General features: G+C 43.3%; 2 protein-coding genes across 3 annotated transcripts; one reads left to right on the top strand and one right to left on the bottom strand.

Moving 5' to 3' along the window:
* Positions 1 to 2,422: 2,422 nt before the first annotated feature.
* On the top strand, positions 2,423 to 17,948 carry LOC119656959 (peptidoglycan-recognition protein LE). The gene is made up of 8 exons (XM_038063679.1): positions 2,423 to 2,922; positions 16,029 to 16,227; positions 16,289 to 16,687; positions 16,750 to 16,863; positions 16,977 to 17,041; positions 17,099 to 17,183; positions 17,239 to 17,368; positions 17,427 to 17,948. Exons 2-8 carry the CDS (start codon positions 16,056 to 16,058, stop codon positions 17,557 to 17,559), a joined length of 1,098 nt encoding a protein of 365 aa, XP_037919607.1. The 5' UTR covers positions 2,423 to 2,922; positions 16,029 to 16,055; the 3' UTR covers positions 17,560 to 17,948.
* LOC119656958 (run domain Beclin-1-interacting and cysteine-rich domain-containing protein) lies at positions 17,645 to 26,061 on the bottom strand. 2 transcript variants are annotated; one of them, XM_038063677.1, is made up of 9 exons: positions 25,723 to 26,061; positions 24,349 to 25,666; positions 24,176 to 24,303; positions 23,942 to 24,115; positions 23,738 to 23,883; positions 23,512 to 23,679; positions 23,235 to 23,432; positions 23,017 to 23,170; positions 17,645 to 18,162 (listed from the first exon to the last, which is right to left on the bottom strand). In XM_038063677.1, the coding sequence occupies exons 1-9, from the start codon at positions 25,927 to 25,929 to the stop codon at positions 17,980 to 17,982; spliced, it is 2,676 nt and encodes an 891-aa protein (XP_037919605.1). In that variant the 5' UTR covers positions 25,930 to 26,061; the 3' UTR covers positions 17,645 to 17,979. The 2 variants fall into 2 exon arrangements, with proteins under 2 accessions (XP_037919605.1, XP_037919606.1); XM_038063678.1 differs by having other exon boundaries at positions 24,176 to 24,291.
* Positions 26,062 to 27,758: the final 1,697 nt, after the last annotated feature.

The raw sequence follows: 27,758 nt of genomic DNA, 5'->3' as shown, positions 1-27,758 counted from the left end.
TAGCCACACTTCCATGAATGTTTGCTTATCCATCGCTTTTGCAGACCATCCTAGTGTTCTTTTGGATTTAGGCTTCCGGGGTGCGGGTCTCCTGCCTTGTGGATCCGTCCTTAGTTCAAAGGTTATTGCCTGGTGGCCACTGTACGTGGAGTCCTCGCTAAATTGCCAGGACATGTCACGTCCTAGCGTAAGGCTAACAAAAGTCAGATCTACAATTGAACCGGTTCCCCCTTCCTGTCCTAACAAAGGTCAAGTAGGATTTTGCATAGTAGAATAACTCCAACTATACTTATTTTTATCATAAATACGACCATAAAGATACTTGACCGTAGCCGCAAAAAGGGTCGGAACGGCTGATTCGACGATGAATGTAAGCTAGCAAGGGAACGGAAGAATGCCGCATACCGTTGCATTCTCAAAGGACGCGGACACGCGCGGAGACTTATCACGTACTCCGGCGAGTGAAGAAGCGATTTCACCGACGGAAAAAGTAAGCCTGAGAGAACGGAAAAAGGAAGCTTGAGAGAACCAACCAAAATCACTCTCGAAACCATTCGACCTCAACAACGGTCTAAGACAAGGGGATGCCCTATCATGCATCCTCTTTAACCTGGCTCTGGATAAAGTGATCCGTGATATCGACATCATGGGAAGAACGACCCGAGGCGTACAAACTGCCTTCATCCTAATCGAGCAGGCGGCACGAGATCTTAGGCTGCACATAATGGCAACGTCAGCACTAAAAAACAATCAACCAACATCAAATCGCACTGGTCAAACGAGAAGAATAAAAATAGGAGACTACAACTTTGAGACCGTTGATACCTATCTAGGGTCATAAATCACAACCGATAACAGCTATAACGACGAAATCTGCGCACGGTTGTTGGCAACCAACAAGGCCTATTTCAGCTTACAAAAGCTGTTCCGTTCGAAACGTCTCACCATAGGGTCTAAGCTCTTACTGTACAAGACAGTGATTTTGCCAGACCTCATGCATCCTTCGGAGACTTGCTGCTAAAAAGCAAGAAAAATTGCGAACTCTTGACCGCATTCGAGGGAAGAATTCTCCGAAGAATTTTTCCCTCGCTACATGAGGATGAACGATTCTGTAATCTACATATGAGCGATACTACGACCGCCAGGTTGTGATTGAAATCCGGCTCAATAGGTTGCGGTGGGCGGATCATTTAATCCGTATGGATGAGGATGATCTATCCCGGAAAGTCTATAAGGGCAATATCTATGGTAGAAAAAGAAAACGAGGCGGACCCTGCCTGAGATGGAGCCATGGCATAGGTCAGGGCTCCATCTCAGGCTTTTAGGGATATCGAATTGGTGGACCTCGTCGCAAAACCGGAATGGCTGGGGTTCCTTATTAAGGCAGGCCTAGACCGGATACCAGTTGTTACGCTGTTGATGATGATGATACTTTATTTATCTCTTTCCCTGATCTTAGCATTTTATTTTTATTTTAACCAGAATAGTACAAAATACGTGGCCTCAAACCCTCCTCCTTTACTTGGGCTTGGAACCAGCATGCTATGTTAATAGCATAGCGGAATTAGTCATGGAAATTTTCATGTAGCTTTAATATTTGCGAGCAAATCTTCACAGTCAATTTAGCCAATTTTTTCAGATTTTTAGGATAGGTCTGCCCTCTCAGTGGGCTCTGATCTCTTCGGAAGTCCCTTGGTCATCCCTAATCACTAAGTCATCACATTACGTTTCTAAAACTGCATCACAGACGTATATCTTTGTATGCTACGCAGGCAAATCCCCGCGAACCTTTATATTTAGATTGGTTTCTTTATATAAATTTAAATTTATTGACTACATCTTCTCTTCTCTTTTTCATGAAAAAATAAACTAAGATGTGGCAATCATAAATCAATTGATAATCCTCCATTTCTAAGCGTTCTTTACTGTATGCAGCTATTTATCTATTGCGACATCTATCACCAGCTTTATGACTGAATTAGATTTTTTAACTTCCTCAGATAGTTTAAGTTAACGTTAGGTAAAGTGTACTATTTTAGAATGTAACGTCCAATACTTTTTAACAAAATATTTCAATATAAGCAACATCAACGCTGAGGGTGAGATATGTTTTACTCATTGTACTTTTGGCGCCCAAGTGGCTGCAATATGGTATAATTATTGTGTCCTGCACTATTTCAGAATATGGAAACAATAAGGGAATTATTTCAATATATAAATGGATCCCTAGTACTTCGCCATCACTCTTTAAAATTCTCATTAAAGGTAAGCACTCAAAAAAATGTATAAATTAAATAACTGATAACATCAGATGGTATGTTTATACGTATAAGTATCTTTTAGTTTCCAACAGATGGAGTAAAAATCATATCTTTTTTCGGCTCCACTTATTAATCATCACCACTCGGGTGGCTAATCGGTTCACTGTTTCGTACTTCGTAAGTTGCACGTACATACATTAGGTTCTCCAACATTAGGAAAAGATACGACCAGTTAGCGCTCGCGAATATTATTTTGATAAATATCCCGGCGGTCGCGCTTTTATCTAAATTTATGCAAACGTATCGACACTTGCAGATTTATTGTTTGTAGTTTAAATGCCTTAATTTTACGACCTTTCGTGGATATAGTAACTATAGTGAATATAGTAGATTAGAGATACTTCCAGATAAATGTTTTAGATTGTTAGCAATGTGCATGTGATCGCGGAAATACTTGTGTCCAAAAAAACCAAAACAAAAGAGAAAAAATAAAGAAGTGCATTTGGACCAAGCAGAAGTGAATCCCCCAAATTAAAACAGTCTCATGTGTAAAAAAAGTGTTACTTATGATAGAGGGAACACATTTTGCGAAATAAACCAATAAACTGTGGTGGTGAAAAATTATCTACCAAGAGAAGAAAACGTTTTTTTACATTTCCTCGTGAGTATACAACTAAAAATGCCTAAATATATCTCAGCTAAATTGTTCAATATAACATATTCATGTGGTTATTAATTCTATTTCCCCACAAGCGCAAATCAAATCAATAAGTTGGTCGCTAATAAAGCATTATCTTATCTAGGAAAATATTTTTAACGAGCGTATTGATAAAATATGATGCGAATTGAATTACATATAAGAATACGAATGGACGTGGATGTAAAAACGCAATGAATGCGTCACTATCTAGTATCAGCTCGAATTCCCTTAAAATGGCAAATGCACTTTTACTCGGAATTCGTACAGATTACAAAAGAGTACACAAAGCATATTTCTGTGGAAAATAATATAAGAAGAAATTTCCCGACGGAATTGCTTCCCGAATTTATCAATTCTTTTCCCATCATAATAGGTTACTCATTTAAGCCTTCGTATGCCCATGGAACTGATGGACCCCCGTCTTGCATGGTGGTTTCAAAAGACCTCGAAACTATCTTGGTTAACGACCTATGTGATGGCCACACCACACTTCCTTCAACATGGTCAGGTGAGAAATCATCGACATCACGGTGGCATTCCCTGGCATTGCGACTCTTGTCGGAGAGTGTATCAAACAATACGACACTCTAGGTAATCGGTATGTATCCGCCTCTTACTATTCCATTTCGTAATCCGCAGAAAGGAACAGAACGCCAGAGGTACGATCCTTGGGAAAACAACCCAGATGATCACAATTAGCGTGAGAGAAACTTTTGAAAAGAGCTGCCTACTCAATGCGACGAAGAAGGGTAAAACACCATGATGGAACTCGAATTTGGTCAAACAGAAGAGACCGACAATAGTGTCCCTCAACCGACCTTTAACATTTGAATCAACCGCTGGCTGGCTGGAATCGGTAGAAAAAGGCTCAAATTACTCTAAAGAAAAACATAAGGTTGGCTAAACGATTATCACGGGGGCACTTTTGCGAAGAGACTCTATCGATGAAACCTCAAAATACCGTGGTCAACATCATCATCATCAACGGCGCTACAACCGGTATCCGGTCTAGGCCTGCCTTAATAAGGAATTCCAGACATCCCGGTTTTGCGCTGAGGTCCACCAATTCCATATCCCTAAAAGCTGTCTGGCGTACTGATTTGCACCATTGCTCCGTCTCAGGCAGGGTCTGCCTCGTCTTCTTTTCCTACCATAGACCCTTATAGACTTTCCAGGTTGGATCATCCTCATCCATACGGATTAAGTGACCCGCCCACCGTAACCTATTTAGCCTAATTACATCCAAAACTTGACGGTCAGAGTATCGCTCATAGATTTCGTCGTTATGTAAGTTACGGAATCCTCATGTAAGGGGCCAAAAATTCCTCGGAGGATTCTTCGACCAAGAGTTCGCAATTTTTCTTCCTAAGGACCCAAGTTTCCGAGGAATACAAGCAGTACAGTAAGAGCTTTGACCCTATGGTGAGACATTTCGAGCGGAACAGTTTTTGTAAGCTGAAATAGGCTCTGTTATCGGTTGTGATTTTCGACCCTAGATAGGAGAAATTGTCAACAGTCTCAAAGTTGTATTCTCCTATCTTTATTCTTCCCGTTTGACCAATGCGGTTTGATGTTGTTGGTTGGTTGGTTCTTGGTGCTGACAAGGCTTCATCCTGCTGACTTGTTGGTAAAACTTGCGCGCCTGGTGCGGTTGCTTCGTGTACTTTTCGAGTTCACAGGCCTATTGGTTCTTCCTTTTTCCGTCTGTAAAGTCGCTTCTCCGCTCGCCGAAGTTCGTGATTGTTAAGGTCATTAGTTGATGCTTCATCTCCAGGATTTCTGTTGACTACGGTTGTTGCGGCATCCATTTCCCTCTTATAGGTGTTGCAGAGGAGTGTATTGTGAATAGCTTCAGTGTTAACTCTCACCTGGTTGTCAGAGGGGATTCGGGGCGGTGTTGTTATTCGAGCTCGGGGCACCATACCAACAAGATAGTGATCCCAGTCTACATTGGCCCCCTTATATGTTCTGACATTCATCAAGGCTGGAAGGTGGCGGCTTTCAATCAGCACGTGGTCAATTTGGTTGAAAGTAGTCCCGCCTGGAGAGGCCCACGTGTATTTGTGGACCGCTTTCCGCGCAAACCAGGTATTTCCAACAACCATTTCGTGTGACACTGCTAATTAAATGGTCTGCAGTCCGTTATCATTTGTATTTTGGTGTAAGCTATGGGAGCCAACGTATCGCCTGAATACGGGCTCCTTCCCTACTTGACTGTTAAAATCCCCAAGTATGATTTTGATATCATATCTTGGACAGGCTTCGAGGGTTCGTTCTATTGCCTCGTAGAAGGTATCCTTCTCCGACTTTGCAGTCTACTATGTAGGGGCGTGAACGTTAATGAGGCTCATATTTCTAAATTTGCCTCGTAAGCGCAGAGTGCATAGCCGTTTGCTTATGTTTTCAAAGCCAATAACAGCAGATTTCATTTTTTGGCTGACTAAGAAACCTAGTTCGGACACATGGTTTACTGGATGGCCACTATAATATATGGTGTAGCGACTCTTCTCCAGGAAACCGGTCCCTGTCCAACGGATTTCCTGTAACGCTGTTATATCAGCCTTATATTGGGACAGGGTATTGGCTAACTGTCCAGTCCGAGGCTCCTGTTGTGGCTTCGTAACTTGGGTTTTCCGTGTAGGGTCGTCAGCCGTACCCAACCCCCAACCTGGAGGACCAGTTGGTACAATTTGTCCGGTTTTTAGGCGCGGGAGACTCGCCTTCATCCTTCTCCGTCTGCAGCTTTTCGTTAAGAAAGAGCTCCCAGCGATCACAACATGGAGGTGGAGATAGAATTTAGTAGTAGAGCTATTGGTGTTGGTTCAGCAGGCGTTTCCCAAGTTGTATGCTCCATCGTGGATACCAATCCACCTTTCGCCCTGGGACCTATACTACCCTTTGACCACCAACAGTGGGACTATAAACATTTACAGAGCGGCAGATACACAAAAAATGATAAAGAAATTACAAACAATTTGCTTGAAGTGCAGATAGCATCCAACATCTCATCTCAGGGCCGACAAGTTCATACAGCCCGTAACCGAAAAACTGGAGTGTGGCATACAAAGTACTATCACCCTAGCGTGTGAAATAGACCTTTATCCCGTTTCATGGATACGAATCTGCCGGTCCGAATGGCATTATTCCCCCGAATGATAAAAGGAAGGGATACTCTGCATCTGTACATTCAGAACATAGCGGGATAGGTGAATGCGTTTACGCACAGAATGTTGGAATCCCGCAACAGTACGCCGTCGGATTACTAACTAAATACCTTTCTGTCATCAGAGAACTAGCCTGGAACCGTTTAGCACATTACTTCCAGCTAGCCCTCCCGCTCTCCCGGCTTTGAGAGCCTTCGAGTCAGGGAATTCCTATCACAAACGGGAAGAGAAGGGAGGAAGATAATTGTTAGTTCAGGGTCCCTCCACCGGTCGAGCTCAATTTTCCTCGTAATAAGAAGAAGAAGAGCCCGAACATATATGATAGTAATACGCAACACGACTCCAACTACCTGTCTGAAGAGAGCTCCTCTGTGTCTGCATAAAGCTGCTGACGAAACCCGCCCACCTTCCACAAGAGAAAAATGTGTGTTCGGCGTCGTACGCCACTCCATTGCAGAAAACACAGTCTTATGTAGGTAAGACTGAAAGCCTCCATGTCCACTTAGAATTTGAGTAAAGGAATAATTAATCTCACCATGCGTTCGGTTCATCCACGGATCTAAATTGGCGATGAGCCACGTAGTCCATCTGCCCCTTGGCTCATTTTGCCAAGAGAGTTGTCACTCGGTAAGTGTGCGTTGACGTTCTGACCTCTCTTAAATTTTCGCCCTTACCGCAGGGATCACTCTCGCGATCTCTATCACGGCAAGTTCTGAGAGAGTGCGATAAACAAACGACACTTGCAAAGCTCCCTGCTTCTGTACTTGAGCAAGGCCCTTACGATGCACCTCCTTGTCAAGGGCATCAGCCCATACTTCCTCGCTATAGAGCAAAATGGACTGCTTTACTCCCATAAGAAGACGTCTTGACTTTTCCGGCATGTTGAGTCTTAGCAGACTATCGTAAGAAGCGTTCCAGGGGTCCGGCCCTAGGATGATATGCTACTTCCGACGTGATCTCCATTCTTCTCTGGCACGTGGAATGACTTTTCTAATGTGCCTAGCATATCTGTCCATCTTAGAGAATTGAAAGCATTTCTGACATCAAGCGTTATGACGAACACTATCCGTCGAGATCGGCGGCTATGTGCCTCGGCTCCATGAACCGCATCCACGATCTCCATAACGGCATCCACCGCTCCCTGCTCTGAACCCGAACTGCCTTGAGGATGAATACCGGCAGCGCGAATCGTTTCAGCGAGTCTACTCCTGATGAGCTTTTTGAGCACTTCCCCGGCGGTGTCATGCATATACAGCGGTCGGTAAGTAGACGGTAGCTCCTACCTTCCAGCGACAAGGAACAATGCCTCTCTTCAGGCAGACGTTGAACGAATCAAGCAGCAAGTTCAGTCGTTGCCGGCACAGAAGTTTGTAAACCTGGCACCTTCTTGGTTTTCATGGTGAGAACAGCTTCTTCAACTTTCTTATTATGAAAAGGGGGCAATCCTCGACGCTTTCCGCGCTTTTAACATCAACCTGTACAGGATGCCTGCCGAATAATGCCCGTACAATGCAGTCCATCTGGTCGATACTTAGTGCAAAGGTTTCCGCAGGGCCACAATTTTCCGGATTTTAAATTTATAGCCAACCCCCACGGATCCTCATTTACCTCGTTGACTAGGTGCCAGCCGCGAGCTTTGCTTTTATTTACCGCACTGCGAAGTCGACTTTTCGCTGATCTATAGTCTGCCTTTATGGCGCATGCCTCCTCACGGGAGGAGATAAACGTTGTACGAAACGACGGAGCTTATGACACGTCATCTCCCGAGGTGCCCTCCAACGCAACTCTGTCTGTTTCAAGAGCTTCGACGAACTTCTCGGTGTTCACCTTCACGATAGTCCACACGCAGAGAGAACGTAGGTTGGTGAATGCATGCAAGTAGCACCACTTCCAACGCGGTGTACTGTTGATTACTTGCCGAGAAGTCTTCCAGAACTCGGCACGCGTGCACCGATCGTGCCAAAAATTCCGACGCAAAAGTAATATCAGGGATACTTCCTTCGCAGCCTGGCCGCCGAAACGTTGGCGTGGATCCGGAGTTCAAAACTACGAGCTCGGTTCTCGCCGCCACGTTTCCCTCTGGAGTCTGGCTGAGGCATGTCTCTTTCAAAAGCCCTGGGCTTAAAATCACCGCCTTCAAGGATTCACCCCTCCGTACTGGAAACGGCGTCCGCCAGAGCATCACGCTTACACCGAAAATCGCACCTCGTTTCATTTGGCGCTAAAAATCATTATCCCTAAACACCGAATCCAGGCAAACCCATTCTCTCGGCATTGGGCAGGAACACGGAGTTAAACGCCGTCTCGAACCCAGATGGCAGCGGTACCCGATAAGTTGAGATGCCATGAAGCACTGATTAGCACTAAATCAGCCTTTACCTCCGCAGCGAACTGCGCTAGCAACTAGTGAGCGGTAACACTCCGGTGCATGTTAATTTATAGGTTGCGGATCACGCTAGTCGCGCCGTAACCCTTTCTAGTTCCGCTCTAAAGATTGGACACCGCCCTGAGTGTGTGCAATGCTCTTGTCAGACGCGCCCCGATCCCTGCAGAAAAAGCTATTTTCGATTTCAATGCAGGTCTTCGCTTGGTGACCTACCTGAGCGCATCTGCAACATGCTGTCTTCCTATCGGGCCCCTTACAAGCTGCTCACGTATGTCCATAGTCCAGACACTTGATGGGGATTATCCGCATTTGTATCCATCCAATTTTGATTTTCCTGCTACTAAGGAGTTTCCTCGTATATTGCTCGGAAACTTCCACCAGAGCAAGTTTTTGTCTTCGAGTATTCACAGAAGTGATACCTATCCGGGCCTCCTTCACTTCGACCTTTTCTGTGAGGCAGTCAAGATCTCAGATTTCTAGAGAGCACATAGGCTCTAGACTAGAAACGGGAGCCTTCTCCCCCAGGAAACGTACTCTTGCTTGTCTTGGGGCCTAATTCGACGAGGAATCCGGCACCTTTCGTTTCCGCTATGGAAGATACCTCTGGTTCATTGTCATCGAAACACCCTGTAGCGGATTTCACTAAGGACTTTCGCAGATGTCTTTCCTTCCGTCGGCCGGCAGAGCCGACGGTCTAGTCCTTTTTCACTTCTTCATCTTTTCTGTTACTAGTTTTTGGTTTGTAGCCTCCTTGTCTTTGAACAGACGGGTCTCTGGCGACGTAGCAAGTTCTCTCCTTTTATCCTTCTTTGCTTTCCTTTTGGGGAGCCCTAGAAATTACTTGGATAAAGTCTCCTTCATACAAGTCTTCCCCTTTCCGTCTTTTTCCCAGTTCGTTTTACAGTGAGCTATCTACGATCCACCTGACGCTTGCAGTGTTCTCTCTTCTGCTGCTTTAGATGTTTGCTTGTAGAAGTAGATACGGTAAAGTAGTTCGTCCAGTATCAATAGCCCGCTTTTTGACGCCTTGACTGCACCTCTGCATGTAATCCACAGCAGACGTCTCCGCAACGGACTCACGGTAAACGCTTGGAAGACTGGACTAGCTATGTCTACCAGGAACGTTTTGTGGAGCAGCTACACGCTATCCAGAGACTCAAGTATTTAGGAGAATATTTCGACTCCAAAGCCCCATATCCAGACATAATATCAGAAATCCTGCAGATTGCTCTGGTCCTGTAAAATATGGGCACTTTCACCACAATGGATTAATTGAATGTATACATTCATAATAAAACCCATTTTGATATATATTTTGATTGCCTAAGTATTACTGAAGCAATGAATACTACGCCGACTGCACTCGAAGTTATCCAAAATATACCCCCATCCATTTAAAAGTGACACAGAAAGCAGTTAACGACGAATCTAGGCTTGATAGCATTGTCTCCTGGAAGGGCGAAAAGTCATACGGTCTTGCTGGAAATGTCTTTGAAAATTCTTTGGCAAACATTAGGTTGGTTTCCAGATTCGTCTTTGAAAATAAATACTCCGTCGTAATTACCAAAGGAAAAAGGATAATCGATAAATGGCCTTGAGTTCTTTGGGATTACAGATCTAATAATCTTCACTAGCGCGTCAGTTATGGAAAACAAATCGGGCGCGCATGGCGAAGTTATATGCCATTTCATTGGTAACAAAAGAATGTTTGCGACAAAAATGTGGGGTAGCACCATTCCAATCTGTTCCAACAGTCAGGCAGCGTTTTCAGCACTAACTGTAACGACATATCAAGCCAATTGATGGTGAGTTGCCACCAGGTGCTGCTGAAACATGCCCGACTGAACGAAACATTCCTAATAAGGGCGTGAAGGCACTCGAACATCGAAAAAAGGAAGCTGACAGTTTCCCAAGAGTCTAGATCCATAATGGTGGGACCAGCTTTCCAGCATCCGAATATCCATTGTCAACTCTACTCTCAAGGGTGAAATTACAAGGATACACGCATCCAAACGGAGAAATTTGAACTTCTGCCGGCAGACAAAAATCTTTGTGAGAAAAAGCCGAGCTAAAGTGGCATTTTTGGTGTTCCTTAAAAAATGGGACATGAAACCCCGAATAAGGCTTTAAACGGGACACTGCTCCTTAAACTACCACCATCAGCTATATGCTAGGCCAATGTGAAGATGACGAGGGGACGGCCCTGAACTTCACACGAGGCTCTCCGTCCTCCTCTGATCTCAGACTCCTCAGTGAAGTTTTCTACCTCGGTGAAGTTTTCTTCAACGGAGAGCCTGCGCAGTCTCTAGAGAGTATTCTCAGATTCGCTAAAACTTGCGAACGCCACAGGCGGGACGCCGTCCAATAGGTGTATAGTACAATGCGCATAACAAAAGATCTGAGTGCTTGCAGTTGCGACTCACTCCGCCAAACTAAATTAACTTGTTTAAAAAGGAAAATCACTTAAAGTCGATTTTCTAGTTGTTAACAAAACACCTTCTGTTTACCTAACCATCTGCGGTCTTCTATCTGTTTATCTTTAAAGTATAGTTTATGTTTAAAGTATAGAAAATATTGACCACCACACAAATATTGCAAAATTTATTTTCGATGGGCCTTTATTTTTCTGGGTGTAAGTTAGTTAGGTTATCAAATAAAGGAAAGCAAAGGTTTGGAAGCTATGAGGCTGAGTGTTAGAAATTCGTAGCTACTGGAACTCATTTTAGATTTCGGTATTCAGAACGCTTTACATCCATGTAAACGGTCAATATTGAACTTGGGAGTCTAAGCTCTCCAATTCTGTGAGAAGTGGCAGATGCAAGATATAAGTCAAGGCAAGCTCTTACTACGTTCATCAAGAAGACAGCCCTTTATTCTATTGTTAATTGCGATGTGGTCGCTCTGTATGCTCCGCTCAATTGAAACGCAACTAACCTTTTGGTAGGCTGTGTGCCTGAGCAGTGTGCGATCAATGATAAGGCGATAGAAACTGCAGAAATACTGAAACATAAATTCTTACGCCTGTCATTACCGTTCCCAAGACCGTGTTTCCCTATCATATATCCAGGCGTGGTGTTCTCAGAGCCTTGGCTTTGAGATCATTCATCACGATCGCAATGTCATCTTTAGAAAGCCTCTCCTGAACTACATTTAATTATTCATAGAAAGGAAAGGAAAGAAATTTCATGGGCAATGAGGACGACACCGACACCGGTTTCATGCTTACTCAGGCGTCTTCTTTTCGCTGTAGGATAGCCGAAGGCCGTAATTGATAAGCCCGCCCTTACCCGAGTCATAGATACTGTTTTGTTAGCAAGAAGTTTCGAAAATTGTAGATTGCTAACCCACTCCCATTTTAGTCGCCTGGATTCTTAATCCTCATCTCAAAGGGTAGTCACTATTTCAGAGAGGTATATGATGCGTTAAGTTAATAATGGTTACTAATGGAGTAGACATCAGACGCATGTTTTCTCAAGCAGGCTTAGGACTGTCTTTCGTGTTAAAATCGCCTGCTATTATTATTGGAAACTGCCTCTACAGCAACGCCAAAAACTACAAAAGAGTCGCCTTCAAAGGAGTCATTTACAATTCTGCTGCTTTTATGCGATAAAAGACATGCGTGAAAAGAATGACACCCTCACAAAACTGCTTAAGTCCAATATCCTGCAGTTTTTGGGCAGACTATCCCGTTTTTCGAGGCCACAGCTATTCGTTGTGGAATGCAGCTGAGAAAATCAATAGACCACCATCCACCATCTGTACTTTCCTGGTCTTACTTAAGTCGTCGAGTAAGTAGGGTCTCATTCAAGAGTTGCGTCCCAACTCCTCTTTTCCTCATCTGGAATCTCCAAGAGTTGCGTGATAGGTTCATTTCTATTCTCCTTCTTAATTAATGATCTTTCCTTATTTACATTTTTTCTATGCAGACGATCTGAAATGTTCTATTCGTGACTCGCCTGTAGAATTCAATCATCTGGTTTTGGAATTGAGGAGTCCTAAGTCCGCACCCACAAATGGAGAGCAACTTGTTTCCACTCTTTATGGTCCATGGACTCCTGGGTTTAACCCCAAAGTTCAAAAATTAAAAGAGGAACGAAGTCGGCTACGGTTTCATACCAGATTTACGTTAGATATAATTCGCACCGTTGTTGTGTTTTCCGAATTATAATATAAAAGGGATCTTATAACACCTGCGAGTCATTTCGGTCACGCTGCTTCCAAGGCAGAGGTGAGGCAACGCCTGATGAGTTGCCTCTGTCCTGGTGCGAAACCCTTACTAGTCATCCATAAATAGATAGTCTTCATCCGTTTTTTAACTTGTTTATTGCTTGGATAATCAGCCTCTTCCAATTACCTAACCAGCATTCCACAGCAATCGTAGATTCTTCATTATGTTGACATCTTCAGCCAAGCTTACAGAATGTCTGGCTACGTTCGTCGCTCCTCTTACCAGTTCAAGAATATTCGTTCATCAGTCATTCCGTATAGCTCCTTTCGTATTACTTTGGTCGTCTTACATATCTTAACATGTTGTCTCTTTAACACCGGAAATTTCCACACTGCTAACGTTTTCGAGGTGCCTTTCAGCTCTGGCACTACTTTCACTCTCCTGTGCCAAAAATGCCACGAGAATGCTAGACAACCGCTTGGAGCTTGGTCCTTTGTGCTCATCATTTGATATGAATATTTGTTTCGTAATTTTCTTTTTCTTATGTATGTGCGTACAATGTCTTTTCGTTTATTGTTTTGAATAACTGTTTGTTTAAAACAATGAAAGAGTCTCCGTTAGGAACTGGCACAAGGAATTAGGCTAAAAGGTGAGGTCTTCTTTAATGCGTTTCAGGATTATTTAAGCTATTATCTTTGAGACAGTAGCGTGCACGCAGATATCTTTTCAATTGTCACACTTAAAACGGTTGCCTTTCTTCGGAATCTTAACGATTGAGCCCTGTATCAGAATTCGATCACTCGCAGCAGTCAATAGCAGCAATCAACCCCTTGCTTTCATCGATTTGCTCCCATGATTCCGCAGTCAACCAGAGATTATGACGCCCTTATACCAACGACCTGCGTAGCAGCCGAGAAAATAACATTTTTAGTGGCGGCCCAATGCTCATCGATATTCTCAAACAGGTTACTCTCCCACTGTCGAGCGACAGATGGATCAACGGTCGAGGTTGAACTTGAGCCCAGCTCTCCAACCTTGCAAGAAGTGGCGAATACAGCACAAAACGCACGCACGAACGTAAGCGATTATCAGATGGTGATCCTTTTCGAGACCGATGTCAGCGCCTCTCTGGTCACGCACATCCAGGAGAAAATTCCTAAATATACTGCTGATCACAAACTGGTCGATATGGTTACTCGTGCAGTATCGCTCATTTGAAACCCAGCTGACCTTATGACCGACTCTGTGCTCGATCAATGTGCCACCAATCAGGGGGCGGTAAAAGCTGCAGATATCCAAAGCACCCACCATTATCGTTACGGTCGCTAAAACCATGCTCCCTCATCACATGTCCGAGAGAGTTATTGTCAGAATCCCAAGGTATTTAGATCACCTTTAGGAAGCCTCCCCTGAACTGAGTGTAATTGCTCGTGGAAAATATATTTCTCCATTATATTGGAAGTCTCCATTGGTGCATAGCACTTTACAATAGCGATGCTCTTTAAACTGGATCGAAATCTTGCAGTCAGAATTCTATCAGAAATCGGCTCCCAGGTCAAATGAACGCCTCTTGCGTTAGCCGTCAGAAACAACTCGATACCGAATTCGCATCCGCTATCACTCGAATTTCCAGAGTACAAAAGCACGTTGCCACTGGTCTGGCAAGAGGGAGAGGAATAATCTCCAGAGTCTCACCATCTTGTTTCGCTCAGGTCCAGAATTTACAACTTACTGTTCGAATTGGAGAACCCAAGCATTCCGAGAACCCGCGCTCTCGTTCCCGAGGAACGTGCGCGTTATACTTTTAAAATATGTAAAGGAAAAAAATCAGTTTTCCAACCCATCACACTGTACTAGTACCTAAAACGCTGGATTCAAGCTTAAACTGTTTCCTTTGAAAATTCCCTCATTCTCTCTCTTTAATTTTTCTTAAGAGCAATATATGGAACGAATAAAAAAATAAAAAGAGATTAAAGAAGTTGCTGCGTAACTACCATATGTAGTGGTTCACACTTTGCCAAAGTCGTATTCACTAAGTTGTTTATGCATGAAACTAAATGCACTTTCAGTAACCTACAACAATTGGTTTTGAATGGTCGACACAAGCCTACCTGAAGGGTTCATGGCGACCATGTAAAGTACAATCAAAGTAGAAAGGACTATGATCGAGCCTGCTAAACAAGTGGGAATACCGAAAGCTGGCGCTTCGAGTATAAAGGTTTTGTGTTCATTTTATGTGAGAAACTTCTACGCACAAGTTTCCATCCGTATATAGTTACAAATCCAACATATTCCTTCACATTTTTCAAACCTACGAGATATATATAGCCATAGATATTATCCTCGCCTTAAACAAACAAACTGCCTAATACCGAATACTGTACATATTGATACATGCACGTATAGAAGAAAGTGATCGTACCCATATTTCCAGTTTACTTCGTGCGCATATTAAATGTTGCTGGTTTAATGTACAAATATATCTAACTGAATTAGACACTACCCCCAAACTTCATTAGCATGTGTATATGCCTACATACACACATATGTCTGTCTGGAGTAATTGATATTGATATACAAATGACTAAACAACTAAAACAAAATGTTTCTTTGCGACACCCCATTCATATGAGCTCGCTTTGTCGTGGTATCGACGAATTTATATGTGGTGTTGACGTCATACACGTTGTACAAAAAAATGTAAAAATTAATAATAGTTGGATTTTCTCCAAACTTGACCGTATGTTACCCCGGGGGTTGCCAGGTAAATTTCTATAACATGTAAATATACTATTATTAACTTTATTTGTCCAAACATCGGAACCGAATGTATTTTGAAGCCTAGATTTCGTAGAGATGCACCACAATGATTTTTTGTCAAATTTTTCGGTCGGATAGGTTCTGAGAACGAGACCTGCTTCACTTTTTTGGGGCACACATTTTGAGCCCTCACTCTTCTATGTTTCACCCAATATCAGAAACAAGATCATTTTCGAAAAGTATTAATCGAGCCATTTCATTTTATATCCCACATGACCATATTTGGTAGATAAAAATGTTTATAGACCCCCTTTCGCATGTATGGAGGTCCCTCCCCCTTTAAACTCAACACAAAATTGCGACACTTGCTATATGTAAAGAGATTCACAGACCATACCTTCTTACCAACGTGACAATCGGTTTCACCGTTTTCGAGTAACTCGGGTGTGGTAGACAGGCAGACAGACATTGAATCGATTTCAATTAGGTTTTGTTTTACATAAAACCTTAAAAAGAGATATCATTTCCCCTAATGATTAGGCGTTTTTTTTTATAAAAAGTATTTCATCATAAATAATTTTATTTTCAGATTCCTTGAGATAACCAAAATCAAAAGATGAGGGTAAACGGTGGAAAAGATTCTCCTCTACCTAATGAGAAGACTGAAACAATCCCAGATTCATCGTCAGATGCCGGCAGCACGATTTATTCATCTTCCCTAGTAGACAGTGAGGAATCTGACGAAGATGACGGTCAAATCACTTCAATTCAAGTCGGCAGTAACGATGGTAAGTGTGAACCTGAAACAAGATCCTCTGAAAGCTCTTTTCAAGTTTCGTTTATTTGCAGTTAAAAATAAAATCGTCACAAGCTCACAAAATTCCGAAATTGTGAACAAAATTGATATTCTCCAGCATGTCTTTAACGCATCAAACAGCGGCCAAACATTAGGAAATGTGTTTATAGAAAAATCAAATGGAGTACATATTGGCAATATTACATACGTTACCGGCCCAATTCACATAACACAAGCTGCCGGCAGCACCTCTGAAGAACTAAAACCAAACTCGGATACAAAGTCAACCCGCAAGGCACGGTCAAAGGGCGAACCAAAAAACATGAACAAGAAGTTGGAAACAGCAACGAATTCACTTGGCCATATGAATATTAATAGCAAGAATGACGATAGCGAGGAAGAGGTTGAACGTGAAGAAGTTAACTGTAGTGACGCTTTTATAGGAAATATAAGTAATATAATTTCTAAAACCTCAAAGGATGGATTTGTCAATATTGCTATTATATATCTTCAGATAGAGCTATCGATGGCAACGTACTGAAGATAGTGAACCGCGTCACATGGTTAGCGCAGCGACCCCTAGAACCATATGAATACATCGATGGTCCTGCACCGTATGTTGTAATTTGTAAGTTTGCACAGAGTTAATCGTTGAATAAAAAAACTTTCAATAGCTTTTAAATGTTGCAAAATGAAAATGAAAATATGGTAAATCTGCAAACAATAATCGTATACTTGCAGCGCATACTGGTTCAGAAGAAGCAAGCACACAGGCTGAAAACGTTTATCTTGTTCGTAACATCCAGGTAATATTGGAAGCCAACCTTCCACTTTCTTTCCTTCTAACGTAACTTCTTCTGCAGTGCTTTCACGTTGAGTCCCGACGGTGGAACGACATTGCTTACAATTTCCTTATCGGATGTGATGGAAACGTCTACGAGGGAAGAGGTAATGTTGTGCGGTTATATCAACTCTAATCGTCCTCATTAACTTCTCGAATCAGGTTGGAGAGTCGTTGGCGCACACACTTACGGTTACAATAGAAAAAGTGTTGGAATATCTTTTATCGGGTGTTTTATGCGTGATAAGCCGCCAGAAATTAGCATAAAAGCTTGTAAATTACTCATAAAAAGGTCTGTACTTGCGCTGATCCAATAATAAGCAAAAGTAAAAAAACTAAATCTATTCCAGAGGTGTCGAGTTAGGATATATCAAACCAGATTATATTTTGCTTGGACATTGTCAATGTAGCCCGACGGAAAGCCCAGGACGCGTACTGTTTGAAGAGATCCAAACCTGGTCACATTTTTCCCTAAACCCGTGAATGCATATTTTATAAGATCGATCTTAGCGAATAAAGCCAACTGTATAGTTAAGAACAAACTACGTAAAGTAAAGAAAACACAACGTTTAAAATTGTTTGTGTCATATTTGTCCACTCTGCATAATACTACACCAAAAGTTCATAACAATTTCATCCTCAACAATAAATATACAAAATATTCTATCGACCTAACATTTAAAATATCACAATGTCTATGTATACATATCAGTAATTACTACCGGCAATAGCAACTGATATCTATTCCACGCACACGTAAAAATACTTGAACTCAAATGATGAGGTTTATGCAAATTTTTCGACGGAAAACGGGTCTTAATTGAAATGTTTGTCTTTTGTGGAACATATTTCAGTTGGTTGTTTTTCTTTTATAATGTTATAATATACTCAGGGAAAATAGTTTCAACTAAATTTCTGTTTCCGTGATCTCAGTCTTTGGCACTTCATACAATCTGCAACATTTTCCCAGCACTTTTGATGAAAACAAGTTCCACAGTTATCACAACGTTTCACTTTCGCTTGCCATGGAAATATCACTTGCTTTTTTGGACAGATTTCGCATATGAAACCGCGGGCAGTGCAAAGCTGAAAATATAAGAAAACACTTTTTATTTATCTCTTCGGTTAAAAAAGGTGATTTCAATCCATTTATATTAGAAAACAACGCACCTAACCTTCGAATTGAAAATATTCAAAGATACAGATATTAACCAATAAATTGTAGCACTAACGGGGTCGTCCAGTAGGAAAGGTACTTACTGCACAGCCGTTAATCCATTTACATAATCACGGAAGCGTGATGCGACTGTGTGACGCCTTGCATTAGGACGAATTGATCATGATAAATCGCAAGGGTAGAACGAAAATTGATTCTGCTTTCCATCAACCACCCACACGCGCTTGCTTGCCTCTGCCGTGAACGATTTGACGACAGGTTGATGAAACTTATAATACTATTTCGGCTGACCGCAAGAGAAGTAGAAGAATGGGTGAGAGAGATCTGTATCTGTATCAGAATATCGACCGACAAGCCGCAACGGACAGATCACGAGAATATTTCGAACAGATTTAAGCGGAGAATTTACTCATTTTCCGTTTCCACAAGCACTGCCGCACTGAAGAGACAATTAAAGGAATCAAATCGAGGCAAATAACAGGACCCAATGTCGTCACAGCTGAATTCTGGAAGCGAAGAGCAGCGTGACTCAGTGAGTTGATTCTTCAATAGGGCTCAATAGGTTGTGGTGGCCGGGCTACTTAATATGTACGGATCAGGATGATCCAGCCCTAAAAACCTATAAGGACAACATCTATAGTAGAAAAAAAAAGCGAGGCAGACCCTGCCCCAGATGGAGTAATGGCATAGACCAGAAAGCCGGACAGCTTTTAGGTATATCTGTCTGGGCCAGGATAGATATCGCAACCGCATTCGCATCATCGATCAAATTAACGAGCACCAAGCCAGATTTATCAAAAACGCCGGAACCATTAACGGAATACACGCTACGCAGCTACTCATAGTGAAAAACCATAAGAAGTCCGCCATCTCAGCTTTGCATTCCTAGATCTGGAGAAGGCATTTGACCGTGTGTCACACAAACTCATCTGTATGCTTTGCGAGAACACCTAGTAAAGTTAGAAGTTTTGTAGGTTTATCAAAACCACTTCAAGTGTCCATTGGTTTTCATTAAGGAAACAATCAAGAAACCGAAACAACGATGACTTGATGGGTTAGATGGTGACTTAAGAGTCCACGACTCCACTCGGACCAAATCTATGATCGAAAAAAATGGCGCATTCGATCCAAACGACCCGACTCCGCTACTAAACTGTACAAAGACTAAGGAAGAAGAAGAAAAATCGGACCCCAATCAAACGAGCCATTATTGAAAACTTAATTTGAATTTATTACTAGTACGACACCCACAATCCAGTTTTTAATGCAAAAAGAGACCGTGCTCATAGTTTTTATTGAATACAATAATATGAATTCCATCTACCACGGCTGAATGAATAAAGATTGGTTCTTTCCTCTAATGTAAAGTATCTGGGTGTAATCCTGGATCCTAAGCTAAATTGGAGGTTGAACATAGAACTGAGAGATAAGAAGGTCTGTATAGCCTTCTATGCCTGTAAGAGAACCTTTGCAAAGAAATGGGGGGTCTCCGGCCGAGGATGGTTCTCTGGATGTACACCGCTGTAGTGCGTCCGATCCTGACGTACGGCTCTATTGTATGGTGGCAGGCTTTGAAGAAAAAATACAATAGAACGAAGCTTAATAGGATTCAAAGAACCGCGTGTGCAGGTGCTACGGGGGCTCTGCAGTCCTGCCCGGCAGATGCTCTCAATGTACTCCTGCATCTCCTCTTCCTAGACCTCCACATCAAATATGTTGCAGCGTGCAGTGCCGTCAGACTACGTGAGTCCGGATGCTGGACAGCGAAGTCCTACGGCCGCAGCAACGTCCTAGATGAAATACCTCGAGAAATCTGGGCATCTTCCACGGACTATGTCACACGCAAGCTGAACTTCACGAGAAACTTTGCTGTTGACCTTCCAACCAGGGCAAAGTGGAAGACCGGCGGCGTGTTGCAAGACTATAACACGGTATTCTTTACGGACGGATCAAAGATGGCCTATGGAGTCGGCGCGGGGGTTTTCTCAAATACACACGGTGTATCCAAGTCGTATAGTCTCCCAGGTTTCGCTAGTGTATTCCAGGCGGAAGTACTGGCGATATTGGAAGTCTGTCGATGGCTGGAGCGTGATTCGAGCCCCAAGCGTAACATAGCCATTCTGACCGACAGCCAAGCGGCCATCAAGGCCTTGGACTCAACGACGACATCTTCCCGGCTGGTGGGGCAGTGCAGAGACGCGCTCAACCATCTGGGCGGCACGCTCAAGGTCACTCTCCTCTAGGTTCCCGGGCATAGGAGCATAAAGGGGAATGAACGGGCTGACGGATTGGCCAGGCATCTGCTCTTGGCAGTCTCTCCGCGAATACAGTCGGTGTTCCGCTGGCGGCTGTCGGGGGCGGAGTCTACTAGCACTACCTAGCAGCCGCGGGCATGAGATGGCGCAGGCTTACAAGATGTGCCAAGTCAAGGAGAATTTGGCCCGCTTATAACATAGCCCGATCACGAGAGCTCCTGTGCCAGACGCGTGCAAATGCATTCAAGATTACGGCGGTCTGCACGAGGCGCTGGCCCATAGGGGACCATTCCGCTAGGCTCGACATATCCTACTACTCGCATTGCCGAAGCTGCGGAGAAGGAAGGGAAACCCTCATGCACTTTCTCTTCGATTGCCCAGCTCTGGCTAGAGTCAGGCTGCGGACACTGGGTAAACCATTCTTTGGGGACCTCAGAGAAATTTCTAGCTGCAGGGTGGGAGAGCTGCTTTCCTTCGTGAATGCTACGGGTTGGCTCTGAAGATCCGAGCCGGCTGGACTCTGCTTCCCTGCTCCCATAACAACGGTCACGGTCTTAGGAGTTTGTGGCATCAAAACGGCGCACCAAAGCGCTAATTGGGCTCCTCGGAGCGGCCACTGATACCTACCTACCCTACCATGATGTAAACAGCTCCTGGATTTTACACCACGATTAGCTCTCAAACAATGTCATCATTATCCGTAAATTCTTTATTTGCAGGCTAGCAACCCGCAAACCTCGAATTTCAGCGCAAATGGCTACTATATTTCAAAAACAGACCGATTTTTTCAGCATGAACTTTTTCCCTCGTCAATGCTTTATGATTGCATTCTGAAATGTGCTCCTGAGAATACTCACTTGCTTCAATTTCATCAAAATTTTCAGGGGTACAGGTTGGATATTATGGGTTTGAGCGATGACAACCGTCTTTAGTGGGATCATTACTCGATGGTGGCTGCCGTATTTCATCCACATCTGTTCGCCGGGGTGGAGAGCTTCAGCCCCCAAATTTAACACAGTCTATGGTCCCGGTCTGGCTGTCGTTTGGCAGTTTGGGTACTACCGTTCTGACCGGTTGATAAGAGCTTCCCAGAGAATATTAATGGACATTGAGCTACCATCAAAAGTCTCTCTAGCGATAATCAAATTGTCTTCCACTTTCCGAAAGTGCGTCATAAATTCTGCCTAACTGTGCAAACATGGAAGTAAATCGACGAGGGTAAGTAATTGAAGGTTCTTATTGCCCCTGCAAGTGGAGGCGAACGTGATGCGCTTGATCTTCGGTACCGCAACAAATCTCCAAAAATACAGCCTAGCGTGTGACGCGAGAAAAGGCAATTTATTATTGAGCTATTCAAGTAGGCAGAAGTTGCTGCAAATAATAATGATTTCAGTACGTATACCACATTACCTAAGACCTTCCTGGTGGTCGTAAGTCTCTCGATGACGCGATCAAGAACATCAACGGTAGACTTTTCCTCCACGATGATCACCACCTTAAGAGGTGGAAGGAGAAACCACGGTTCTCAACCGTTTAACATCCAGTGAGTCCCACGTTTTGTGAATGAAATGGCTATTCACTGTAACATTAAGCTACGAAATGCTTTTCCAAATAGGAAATGAAATTACGTTTACCATTAACGCAATTAAACGAAGTAAAACCAATGACCGTAACGGTTTCCCCGCAAACTATTCTTGTTTGCAATTAAAGGAGTCCATAGTCCGCCACTTGGTGACGACCAGACCAATTAGAGAGAGTCTTTCTCCCAATTTTTGGTCCATGGACCCATCTGGCTAACAAGTTAAAAAAATACAGGCAGCGTTTGATGAGTTGCCTCTGCCCTGGACCAAACCGTAGTCGTTTGCAGAGTTGCTACTCTCACTCATTCATAAATCTTGGGAATCTAAAATCTTTCGCAGTGAGTAGAAGAGGGCGATCATCCCCTAAACTGGTTCTGATCAATGTCCGAGGCCATATAAAGGGTAAAAGATAAAAGCAGCGGCATCTCTCTCTCTGTTCACCCTTCGTCATCAGCAATGGTCTAAAGCAAGGGGATGCTCTGCTCCTTATTTTTTTTTTTTTATCTGGCCTTAAAAAAGTAATCGGCAAAGATGAAAAACGACAAAAGCTCTATCCTGTTCCAACTCCATTCAACTGTCGCCTATGCTGAGCTTGAGCTTGAAATGTAGAAACTGCCTTCAACACGAGCAGTCGCTGCGAGCTGTTGGGACTACAATAACAATAGCATTCAATGAAACTGCTCAATGAAAGTAGGAAACAACAACTTTGGTGAGAATTTCCGCTGTCTAGGGCCAGAAGAAATCCACACACAGTTCGGCAGAATAGGTTGCGATGGATGAGTCACTTAATTCGAATGAGTAAAGATTTCGGCGCCAAATGGGATATTTGCAGTTTTTTGCTAAGGCAAGCATGGACCGGACCCAGGTTGCTTCATCGATGACAATGATGATGCAATTTCCCCAAAACATAGAAAACTTGTCAAATTACCTCACAATTAAAAATATGTTCTTCACATTTCAATATAAAACTTGTCACAGTCTTAGGAAACGATCCGTCCTTCACAGCAACGAAGTCAAACATGGACCACTTATCCGGTTCTAACGTTACATAAGCCGCAATATTGTCAAATAATTTCTTTTCTCTGGAAAAAAAAGAAAAACTTGATTACCAATTCCGCCGTATATTCTATCAATCATAAAACTTACTCAACGGCGAATCGGCACGTAATAATGAAGTCCTGGATATATTTCAATTGGACGCGCTTCAGTCTGCTAATACTCAAATTCCTGATTTTCACGTAGAGGGAAGGGTTCAAATCGGGCACATAAAACAATGGATATGTCCAGATTTGCTCTAGAAGTCTGTAAGCGAAGACACTAACGGGATAATAGCAGAAATCCCATCTGGAAAGAATGAAAAATTATAAAATTAGATTGCAGGTGCCAATGTTAGTTTAATTTATGAATAAAGGTAGAACCGTACTTTTCCAATACTTTAGCGGGGATTATGGACATTTGGTTGCGGTGACATCCTGTGCAGTGATACTTCCCTAAATACGTGCAATAGCGGAAGCGATTCACATACGCGCGGTAGACCCGCATCCCGCACCCGGTGCATCGGTTGTTCTGCTGTTGCAGCACCTGTTTCCGACTGCATTTCAAAATTCAAAATAATTATCAATTTCAATTCAATGACTCGGTGAACATACTTCGGATTAGGATGATCGGTGAAAATTATCTGCTGACGAGGTGGAGCCCAATCGCGTGTCCCTCTGATAACCGGAGGAACATAGGTCTCATCCGGGTCAGTAGAAGGACTTCCTCTGGGAAGTGGAAGTAGGTCTTGTGGAGCGTCCTGATGAAGATCCGTATAAAAACCCAATATTGTCTAAATTAAGAAAGAACTCAAGTACCTTATGAGAGACCAGCCATGTTATGTCGGAAGCACGTGGTAACTGATAGTCGCTAAATCTAGAAATGAGAGAAAGAGCCACGCCTTCGGCCGAAAGAGCCTCCAAAGTATTCTCGCCGCCCCATTCGGCATAAGCGGTGTGATCGTTGCTAGACTGATTCGTTTGGGTCACATCCTGGAAATGAATTGTAAGTTCATAACCCTTTAAGGAAGATTCGGGAACGTAGTTATTTACCTTCGTGAGATCATCACTGTGGCCATCAATACTGCCATCGGTAAGCATATCAGAATCCTCTTGCGAATCCTCCATTTCCGAAAAAGATGACACGCTGCGTCCGACGCTAGATTGGCCTAGAAGCAATTCTTGGACAATTTACGAATACTGAAGCCGAATCATCATAAACTCACTTTTGCTAGAACTTCCCATAGTTTCGTGAGCACAATTACTGCCACCTGCCGCCCTGCTCCGCGTGCACTTCTGTGGATCCGATCGCTTAATTGGCTGCTTCTTCCGTTCAACTTTTGAGCACTTCATCTTTTCCAGCAAGCAAATCATCGCCTCTGACATGCTGAAATGGGCATTCTCTCGCTCAAGGTCCGTATTGTTGTGCGAGAACTGCACCGAGTGCAGGAACTGCGACAAATTCTGGCCATTCGCTGGCAGACGCTTATCTAAAATACTGTGGAGATTGTCGTCGCGGTCCTCGAATAGCGAATGGGAGAACCGTTTCAGTTTCTTCCCTTCTTGAGGGAGGAAAACGCTCATAAAGTCGTTTGAATTGGAGAAGCTGGAGGAGGCCGAAGCCGTAGCGTCCTTCGGGAGGGTATCAGTGAGTGAGAATAAATTGGTGGAGATGCAAGAGAGGAAGTGGATTGGACCCAGTGGTTTCGGCGGAGAGTCGTACTCGATGAGGTCCGGTCGTTCATCGGGAGACGCTTTTCTGTCATGATCGTGGCCTTGATCGAAGTAAATTTTAATATCGTCGCATTTCACTAGGTTGATGGGCACTAGCTCTTCAGTTGTGAGTCCTTTACTTGTGCTGGGCGCGGTCAAGTTTCTCTGCGAAGGCGTCTGGTACGAACAACTGGGGACACTTTGAATCGGGGTCAATGGAAATGACGGAACATTCACATCCCTGGAGGCATAGTCGTGACTGCACGTAGCTTGCGAAAATGTTTTGCTTCGCGTTCTTTTGTACGGCACTGACGTGCGAATGTTTGGCAAACTTTTCCACTCCCGCAGTCGATACTGAACATTGAGTGGTTTCCTGGGCTGCGTCGGTTCTGTTGAGCTGTCGATGGAGTCCACTCGTGATAGTGATATCTGCGAAGCTTTCGTCGGCGAAATTGAGAAATGAGGGTGTGAATTCGAGCGCTTGTGTTTGGGAATGACTAAATTGTGGGTCGCGTACAAAGACCCGTCAATTTGACTTGTCAGACTGGATTGATTCAGCTCAATCGCTGACAGACAGATAAAAAGTGCTGTTGCATATCTGTCGTTGTTTAGGAACGCCTCGTCACCATAGAACGATGTCAACAGCTCCAAATCAGCGACGAACAACTGCAACCGAGCACAAAGCGTCGCGTTCTGGAAGTTCGTGTAGATCCACAGCGCCAGAGGGTCTTTCAGCTGGAGCGGCGGAAAACAGCTCATCTTCTCCTCAGTGTTTATGGATGGAGTGAGCCAATTGAGCTGCGTGATAAGGTCGGAAGTGGTCGTCTCGCCCTAATGGTGATAACAGTGAGATATTGAACATAAAATAAACATTTGACTGTCATTACCTCTACATCGGACTTTTTGTACAATCCATCCGTGAGAATGTTCTTTATCGATAGTAGCACTTGAAAGAATCTCTCCCCATCGTCCATGCTTTCGTCTAGACAGTCACGGCGACTGAGGAACCACAAATCGACCGATTTTTTCAGCTCGTACAGAAGTTGCCTGTGGTCGATGGAGACTGGCGGGGGTAAACACTTTTCCGACTGCATATTTCAAGCATAGTTGACTTCACGACGTTTGATTTATCATATTAAACTTAAAATGAATTTTGACCGTAATTCGATAATTGACAAAATAGCGAAACAACCGACGTAATCACGGGAGAACCTCAGAATGATGTAAAGACAATGATAGAAGTCACCAAATGTCATTTAGATAGCAAGGGAGCAGCTGATGACTGTATTCGTATGAAGATGGTCGAAGATGAGGACAATTTTCTCAGAGTTGCCATACAGAAGCATTGAAAAGCGGAAGTGGTAGAATTCCGAATATTGATTCAACGGTTAACCAAACTGAAAACTAGTTAACAAAAAAGGATGCTTGATTCAGCCAAGGAATTAAATATCGAGGCCGAAGAAAACGTCGTTTTTTTAGTTGATAACTATGTGAGGGCCAAGCATGCGCAAACATCATGATAATAATTGCAATTATGATTACGGTTAACAAAAGTTGTGGGCATGATATCATAAGTATCCGATTATAATCGCAATTACCTTTATAATCACGTAGTCGTCATCACCGAAATTATGCAATCATGATCAGTTCTGTTTGTGCAGCAACTAACGACTGAGCTAGTTTAAGAATAGTACATATTCTTAATTTCAGCCAGAGTGAATGGCTGAGATAGGTAGAATGTCGAGATTTGCCACACGAATTTATGAAAAACTTGATCATATCAAAAATAAAATGAGTTGGTAAATTATAACAAAGTGAAAAGTAGTATAACGAAAGCCATTAAAACTCAGGCGTCTCAGGAAGTAGGTGGAGCCTTCAATTGTATCCGCTATTAATTTGTTTAATCTTTACCAGAATTTGATATTGGCTCCTCTGTAACATGGGGGTTATTAATTCATTCAAAGTATTGCTTGTCTTGAGGGGACACTAGAAGGGCTAGAAATTTGTAGACAACAAAAAGCAGCATACTTTAAAAATCCATTGAAACGCTATCCATACCTGGATAAGGACGGACCTACCGGTAACGGCCTTCGGCTTGGCTTTTGGAATATGCATATACTTCTCGACAACGGTATCGAGGGACCCAGAATGCAGGCTTTCCCCAACTTGAACGGGGGCCAGGGTTAATCATAATCGTTGGTGCAACAATCCACATTGGATCAGGGTCTTGAGGTGTGTTAGAGCACTTCATTCAAGACCGTAACGGTACACTACAGTACACTGTAGGAGGCAATGTGGTCAGCATTGCGCTCGCTCGAGATTATTACCCTGATTTGACTCAGGTACTCATTCACAGCTGAGTCGAGTCGACTGGTGTCCGACATCCAATCACGATTACAAATCCCTCTTTCACCAGTGAGATATGAACCGCGACCTTCCACTACGACAGCCCAATGCTCTAACCACTCCAGGGTTGGATAGATAGTAGGACTGGAGTAGACTAAACTCCCTTTTGTGGCTTGCTAAAGGAGACATTGTTATCATAATAGGTGATCTGAACATCAAGGTAGACCTTGCTTGGACATGAAATGGGGAAACATGGTCTTGGTAAACGTCACATTTTCTGAAGCTTCCACCGCCTGATCCTTCATGGCACATTCTTCAAGTACAGAGCTTGCCATAAGATAAATTGGATTTCAACTGACCGGCAACATACCACGAGTCAAATTGACTAAATTGCTATCAGTAGTATATTTAGGAGTTGCTTTCTGGACGCACATTACAAGAGCGGTTCTGACGTCGCCCTCGAAAACGGATCATCTAAAGATCCTTCGCTTTCGCTGGCTAACTGCGGAATCACGGAAGCAGATTGATTAACGTAACGGATTGAAGGCTCTTTTGATCGCAGCGATCTTTATTCATT

The sequence above is a fragment of the Hermetia illucens genome, chromosome 5 (genome assembly GCF_905115235.1).
Source record: "Hermetia illucens chromosome 5, iHerIll2.2.curated.20191125, whole genome shotgun sequence".
Lineage (NCBI taxonomy): Eukaryota > Metazoa > Arthropoda > Insecta > Diptera > Stratiomyidae > Hermetia > Hermetia illucens.
Note: the sequence above shows the minus strand (reverse complement) of the source record. Positions and strands in the feature narration are given on the sequence as shown.

Bases quoted from the DNA above. Each gene is read 5' to 3' on its own strand.
- LOC119656958 (XM_038063677.1), bottom strand. From the start codon at position 25,929: ATGCAGTCGGAAAAGTGTTTACCCCCGCCAGTCTCCATCGACCACAGG. The intron at 23,884-23,941 runs GTACTTGAGTTC...GATCTTCATCAG, and splicing joins CATGGCTGGTCTCTCATAAG to GACGCTCCACAAGACCTACT. The intron at 23,680-23,737 runs GTATGTTCACCG...TTTGAAATGCAG, and splicing joins ACCGATCATCCTAATCCGAA to TCGGAAACAGGTGCTGCAAC.
- LOC119656959 (XM_038063679.1), top strand. From the start codon at position 16,056: ATGAGGGTAAACGGTGGAAAAGATTCTCCTCTACCTAATGAGAAGACT. The intron at 16,228-16,288 runs GTAAGTGTGAAC...GTTTATTTGCAG, and splicing joins TCAAGTCGGCAGTAACGATG to TTAAAAATAAAATCGTCACA. The intron at 17,184-17,238 runs GTAATGTTGTGC...TTCTCGAATCAG, and splicing joins AAACGTCTACGAGGGAAGAG to GTTGGAGAGTCGTTGGCGCA.